Genomic DNA, 6817 nt, shown 5'->3' on the forward strand with positions numbered 1-6817 from the left:
GCGCAATTAATGAGGAGGGAGTGGGCGCGTGAGCGGTAAGACCGGATCTGGATAACCGCAGCGAATTTTTAGGGGAAACTTCCCCGATTTCGTCGCCCACGATTTGCTCCCCTCCTTGCATAAATACAAAACGAGCCTCGCCCCTTCTCCCCTTACCTTGCCTGTGTCTGCCCTTGCTGCCTTCTAGCTGTTGCTAAAGAAAAATAGAGAGCACCGGGAAGAAGGGAGAGAGGGGGGAGTGAGAGGCAGAAAGCGAGCCTTACCGCCGTAGTCGCGACCTCCACCGCGCACATGGCCAACATCGTGGTCCTCCCGGCGGACCCATGGGATCGGTCTGACGTGACCGTGGGAGTGCTGCAGTCGCTCGTTGATGACGGTCTCCTCCACCCGATCACCGATCCCAGCAGGCCGGAGTGGATGGCTCCGGGAGGGGAACCAGAGCCGAGGCCTCGCGACGGCTACGTCGTGAGCTTCGTGTCCTTCCACGAGCGTGGTTTCGACCTTCCGGCGGATCGGTTCATGTGGGCGCTCCCGCATTACTATGGCGTGGAGCTCCACAACTTCAACCCCAACTCCATTGCGCAGGCGGCCACCTTCGTCGCCGTCTGTGAGGGGTACCTAGGAATCCCTCCCCATTGGGAGCTGTGGCTTCACCTGTTTTGGGCGACGCATACCACCAGGCCGACGGGTATGACGGGCACGAGGAAGGCGACGAGGACCGGCGGCTGCACTCTCCAAGTGCGTTAGGACCGGCTGAACCTCTACATCCCAGCCCAACTCACGTCATCCAATCGTCGCTGGTACTCCAGCTGGTTTTACCTCCGCAACGACGACGACGGGCTTCCTCCTTATACTGGGAGGGTAGTGGAGGTTTAGCCGGAGCACTGGCGGTATGGCGTCCCGAGCGAGGAGCAACACAGGCTGCGGCCACTGCTGAAGGCACTGGGAGAGGATGCGCGATCGTGGCCTTACGGCGGCGGTGTGGGCCGATGACGCCTTCCATCGCCGGAGGGTGCTGCCACTGATGGCGCGGCGGCGGCGTTTGTTCGAGATGACGCCGGACGAGCCGATTGACGGCATCTGGATGTCCACCGCGCCCCTCTCCGACGAGGAGGTTTCTACGCCGAGTGAACGAGGCGGTCGAGGGGCGGCAGAAGATCGGCGGCCTGTCCCCGTTCCCGATGCGCCCAACGCCGGGGTACCTTTCCCTGGTGAGTCATGTGCGTCTGCAGCCTCCGAGACCTCCTTGTTCCTCTCCTTGGCCTGAGCCCTTATTCGTATTTGTCGTTTTTGTAGGGGATGAGGGACATACGAGCCTCCCCACTGCCCGTCCCGAAGACGCACAGCGGCGGGCGGGGAACCGGGCGTACGCGGAGGCCCAGAAGAAGAAGAAGGACGCTAAGGCGGCAAAGCGTAAGAAGAAGATCATTGAGCGCGACGCTCTGGAAAAGCGTCGCCAGAAGCAGAAGCTCGAGGGTCTCCCCGTGGAGGCGTCTCCGTCGACGTCGGTGGAGGGTTCGAGCAGCGACGACAAAGGTGGTGAGGGGGGGGCGGGGTCCCCTCGACCACCTCCCTGACGTCAGGGAGATGGTTCTTGGGGCGTCGGCGGGCGGTCCGGCGTCCCAAGGACGAGGAGAAGACGGCGACTCGGGGCAGATGAGCGCCCGCCCTATGGCCGAGGCCGATACGCCCGAGACGAGGGCGTTGGGAAAGTGCGCCGTCAGCCCGCTGGGCTCGATGGCAGAGGTGGAGCAGGCGGCTGCGGGGCCGGCTCCACCGAGGGTTGAGCGAGCGCCGGAGTCCGACGAAGGTCGGCCGGCCTTGGCGGACACAGGGGCCGCGCCACCGCCGCCATTGCAGAGGAGGGACACGGTGAAGAAGCGGTTGAGCATCCGCTCGGGGTGAGTATTTCGCTAGTGAAGTCTTTTAACATCTCCTGCTTTTGTTTTGGTCGCGGGTCTGACCGTGTTTTGCCCTCAGCCGGAAGCGTCAGGCGGAAGTGCCTGCCTTTGCGCCGCGTAAGGCGCTCAAGGTGGGCATGGGTTCCATCGCCCCAGGGGCGGTGGGGGTACAGGAGTTGGTTGCCCAGGTAGGGGCTACCCAGGCGGCCGTGGGGCAAGAGGAGGAGGAGGAGCCTACGCTCCGCGAGGCCGTAGCACCTGTAGCTGTCGAGGCCACTGTGGGTGCGGCCGAGACCCCCTCGGCCGTGGAGGCCACCGAGGGCGAGGTCGGGGTCAAGGCCTCCTCGGTTGTCGAGGCCACCGAGGGCGAGGTCGAGGTCGAGGCCCCCACGGTTGCCGAGGCCCTCCGGACCTCAGGGGCCGAGGTGGTGGAGATCGCGGCGCCCGGGAACTTCGGGGCCGAAGTGGTGGAGGCCGGAGTGAGCGTGGCGAGGGCGGCGGACCTGGAGGTGGAGACGGAGGCGAGGCAAGCCTCAACCCTGCCGCTAATTCAGAGCGCGCTTCCGGTACAGGGGAGCGCCCGGGAGGCGGAAGTCCGCCCGATCCCTGCCGACAATGCTTCCCGGGGGAAGGGGGGTGGCCGATGCCGGGGCGGCCAGCGCCGTGGAACAGCCGGCTTCGGCTTCGGGCGAGGGAAGTGCGACCCTCGTGCGAGTGCGGCCTGAGCCGTACGGGTGGGATCACCCGCGTGTCTGGTGGCGGAGCCGGGACGACCCCGAGGGGGAGCCCATCTTTGCACTTGAGGACGTGGCCGAGGGGGGTCGCTGGGACACCCTCGAGCAGTACCGTAGCCTAGCGGAACGGTCGCTGCGGACAGCGCTGTCCGTCGTGGCCAATGACCTGCCCAGGGTCTCGCAGGTACGTATCCCCCTTTTCTCGTGTGACGTCATCTTTCTCCGGGTTTATTCGTAGTGCTCAACTTGTGTTCTGCCTATCCAGGAGCTCGAGGCTCGGTCCTTCGGGAAGTCGCTGTTCCTTCGGCGGGAGAGGGGCATCTGGTTCGAGCTCTGTCGGCAGAGGGAGCTGCTCGCCCACGCCAACGAGCTTCTGTCGGCGCGGAACGCGGAGGCGGAGGATCTCCGTCTTCGCTGTGACAACCGGGAGGCTGAGGCGGCCACGGCTCAGGGGCAGGTCGCCCCTTTGGCGGCATGGGTCAAGGAGCTAGAGGAGGAACTGACCCGTGTGGCCGACGAGCGAGACGCCTCCAACTCCCGGGCGGAAGAAGTGAGGGCCACCGCCATAGCCACCGCCGGGCAGCTGGGTGCGGAGCAGTAGGCGCACGAGCTGACGAAAGGTGCCTTGGCAGAGGCTACCAAGGTGGCCGAGGCTTCCCAAGGCGAGGCCCTAAAATGGAGGGAAAAGGCCGAGGGTGAGCCCTGTTCCCTTTGTTTCGTTCGTCTTTTCATGCGTTCGACACCTGACTTCTTGTCGCGACGCAGAACTGGAGAAGGAGGCTTCCAGGGCAGCCAAGGCCTCTCGTGTCGAGGTCCAGTGCTGGAAGGAGAAGGCCAAGGGTGAGTCCCGCAGGCCTCACGCCCCCGTTTGGCTTGTTTTCTTTGACGCTTAATCCCATTCTACTTGTTTTGGCGCAGGGTTGGATGATGAGGTCTCGCGGCTGACCGAGGCCTCCGTCGCGCTGCAGACAGTGCTCGATCACGAGATCGAGGAGCATGAGGTGCTGCAGAGCACCGCTCGCGCCGTCTGCGAGGCCCTGGAGATGGAGGGGGTTCAATCGGGCAGCTCCCTTAGGAGCCGCCTGACTGCGTTGATTGGCCAAGTGCGTCAGCGACTGCGAGAGGCGCTACACATAGGCGTCAAACGTGCCCTGGCCGTCGTCTCTTCGCACTACACCGGCATCGACGTCGAAGGCGTCAGTGACGGCTATGTCCTGTCCGAGGATGCCGTCGAGGCTGAGGAGGAGCTAACGAGGCTGGAAGCGGCAGTCGAGGGCCCCGGCACGGTGTTGGCGAAGCTATTCGAAGAGGAGGTGGTCCCTCCTTCGCCGTCTGCCGACGCGGGAGACCCTACGCCTTGACCTGGGCCGAGGGGGCCATGTAATAAGTTAGATTTATTACTGTATCGTGACGTTTGTGGCCGTCGAGGCCTTTATTTTTCTAATCGCTTTATTGTATTTCCGAGCCTCTGTCCTCTGTCTCGCCTCCGAACGTATCATCTGTAAAAACTCCCTTGGAGCCTGAGTTGTCCCTCGGGTAAAAGGTGGTGAGGGAGTTGCCGTAGCTCGGAGGCGTAGGTCGTTCTCATAGCTCGGCCGGCCTTTTAGCCTTGAGACATACTTTTGGTCCTTAGGTTCTTTACAAATGATCTGTTAGAGCGCGCTAGAGAGAGTTTGGCGTAGGAATTTAACTGAAAATCGATTAAGAAATGGTGTCCGGGACTTAGGGGGGGTTCCCCCCCTTGTAGCCCCCGAGGGAGGCTCGGCCCTGCGGAGGCATGGCCGAGTCTCCCTTGAAGCGTTATCGTAAAGCGTTTTACCTTCTGTTCCGATTTCTAGACAAGTCCTTTGAGAAAACCCCCTCGGAGCCTGGGCTGCCTCTCGAGTGAAAGGTGGTGAGGGAGTTGCCGTAGCCCGGAGGCGTAGGCTTATTTCTCGGCTCGGCCAGCCTTTTGCTCTTGAGGCGAACCTCTGGTCCTTAGGTTTTTTGGTAATCGACTTGTCCTAGTACAGGACAGGTTCCCCTTGATGGGGGTTTCTCGAAAAATTAGAACAACTAAAGACGCTTCTTTAATGTATTTCGAGAAACAAAATATACAATGCTCGGAAATTTAAGGGTAGAAACGACGTAGCTGTTCTATGTTCCAAGCGTTGGTGAGGACTTCGCCCTTCTCGTTGGCTAACTTGTAGGTCCCGGGCTTCAGCACTTGAGCGACGATGTATGGCCCTTCCCAGGGTGGGGTCAGCTTGTGGCGGCCCTTGTTGCTCTGCCTCAGTCTCAGCACCAGGTCGCCCACCTTCAGGTCTCGGCTTTGGACGCGCCGGGCTTGATAGCGTCGTAGGGCTTGCTGGTACCTGGCTGAGTGTAGCAGCGCGACGTCTCGGGCTTCCTCTAGTTGGTCGAGGGCGTCTTTGCGGGCAGTGCGGTTGCTTTGCTCGTTGTACGCCTGTAGCCTCGGGGAACCGTATTCTAAGTTAGTGGGGAGGATGGCCTCGGCTCCATAGACCAGGAAGAACGGTGTGAATCCCGTGGCTTGGCTCAGGGTGTTTCTTAGGCTCCAGACGACTGACGGGAGTTCGGCAAGCCATTTCTTGCCAAACTTCTTCAACCGGTTGAATATTCTTGGCTTAAGGCCTTGTAGGATCATGCCGTTGGCACGCTCTACTTGGCCATTCGTCCTAGGGTGTCCTACGACCGACCAGGCCACCCGGATGTGGTGGTCGTCGCAGAACGTCAGGAACTTGCGACCGGTGAATTGTGTCCCATTGTCAGTGATGATGGTGTTAGGAACCCCGAACCTATGGACGATGTCAGTGAAGAATAGAACCGCTTGCTCAGATTTGATTTGCGTGATCGGGCGAGCCTCGATCCACTTGGAGAACTTGTCGATGGCTACCAGTAGGTGGGTGTAGCCCCCGGGGGCCTTCTGCAGAGGCCCAACCATGTCCAGACCCCACACGGCGAATGGCCATGTGACGGGGATGGTTTGGAGGGCTTGGGCCGGGAGGTGCGTCTGCCGCGCATAGTACTGACATCCCTCGCAGGAGCGTACTAGCTTGGTGGCGTCGGCAACCGCCGTTGGCCAGTAGAATCCTTGGCGAAAGGCATTTCCGACGAGTGTCCGAGGCGCCGCATGATGTCCATAGGCTCCCGCGTGCAAGTCCCAAAGCAGGGCCTGGCCCGCCTCGGTAGTGATGCACCGTTGGAGGACGCCTGACGGGCTTTGCCTGTACAACTCGCGGTCGTAGGGGACGTAAGTTTTGGCTCGCCGTGCAAGCCGTCGGGCTTTGGTCCTGTCTATAGGGAGCTCTCCCCGGATGAGGTAATCAAGGAACGGGACTCGCCAGTCCGTACCCTGGTCGGCCTCAGGAGGCTCTGCTTCAATTTCCATGACTTCAGGCTCAACTGCGGAGGTCTTGGCGGCAGAGGGGGCCTCGGGCCCTTCGATGGGCTCGACCGGTGAGCCATCTTCCACCGCCGAGGTGCAGTCGATGGAAGGTTTGCGGAGGTCTCTGGCGAAGATGTTCGGGGGGACCAGGGCCCTTGTCGACGCCATCTTTGCCAGTTCGTCCGCGGCCTCATTGTACTTTCGCGCAACGTGGTTGAGTTCGAGACCGTCGAACTTGTTCTCTAGGCGACGTACTATCGTGCAGTACGCCTTCATTTTGGGGTCATGGCAGCTTGACTCTTTCATCACCTGATCGATGACGAGCTGCGAATCACCCCGTACGTCGAGACGTCGCACTCCAAGTTCGATGGCGATTTGCAGGCCGTTGACGAGGGCCTCGTATTCAGCCACGTTGTTGGAGGCGGCGAAGTGAAGCCGGATCATGTAGCGCATGTGTACTCCAAGGGGCGAGACCAAGAGCAGGCCCGCGCCAGCCCCAGTCTTCATCAGAGACCCATCGAAGTACATGGTCCAGCATTCTGATTGGATCTGAGCGGGTGGCAGCTGTGTGTCGGTCCACTCGGCTACAAAGTCGGCCAGGACCTGTGATTTGATCGCTTTCTAAGGCGCAAAAGACAAGGTTTCCCCCATGAATTCGATAGCCCACTTGGCTATTCTACCCGAGGCCTCCCGGTTTTGGATTATCTCCCCCAGAGGAAAAGACGACACCACAGTCACCGGGTGGGACTCGAAGTAGTGACGCAGCTTGCGTTGAGCCAAGACTATGGCGTAAA

At 61.2% G+C, this 6817-nt stretch overlaps 1 protein-coding gene across 1 annotated transcript; it reads left to right on the plus strand.

Annotated features, from left to right (window-relative positions):
• The first annotated feature begins 1587 nt into the window (after positions 1 to 1587).
• On the plus strand, positions 1588 to 3996 carry LOC136530369 (uncharacterized). The gene is made up of 6 exons (XM_066523115.1): positions 1588 to 1901; positions 1981 to 2427; positions 2474 to 2819; positions 2901 to 3222; positions 3401 to 3475; positions 3554 to 3996. The coding sequence occupies exons 1-6, from the start codon at positions 1588 to 1590 to the stop codon at positions 3994 to 3996; spliced, it is 1947 nt and encodes a 648-aa protein (XP_066379212.1).
• Positions 3997 to 6817: the final 2821 nt, after the last annotated feature.

The sequence above is a fragment of the Miscanthus floridulus genome, unplaced genomic scaffold (genome assembly GCF_019320115.1).
Source record: "Miscanthus floridulus cultivar M001 unplaced genomic scaffold, ASM1932011v1 fs_113_5_6, whole genome shotgun sequence".
Classification (NCBI taxonomy): Eukaryota; Viridiplantae; Streptophyta; class Magnoliopsida; order Poales; family Poaceae; genus Miscanthus; species Miscanthus floridulus.

Excerpts from the sequence above, each read along its gene's own strand:
- LOC136530369 (XM_066523115.1), top strand. The coding sequence starts at position 1,588 with ATGGTTCTTGGGGCGTCGGCGGGCGGTCCGGCGTCCCAAGGACGAGGA. Across the intron at positions 3,223-3,400 it reads AGCCACCGCCGGGCAGCTGG|AACTGGAGAAGGAGGCTTCC; the intron begins GTGCGGAGCAGT and ends GTCGCGACGCAG. Across the intron at positions 3,476-3,553 it reads CTGGAAGGAGAAGGCCAAGG|GGTTGGATGATGAGGTCTCG; the intron begins GTGAGTCCCGCA and ends GTTTTGGCGCAG.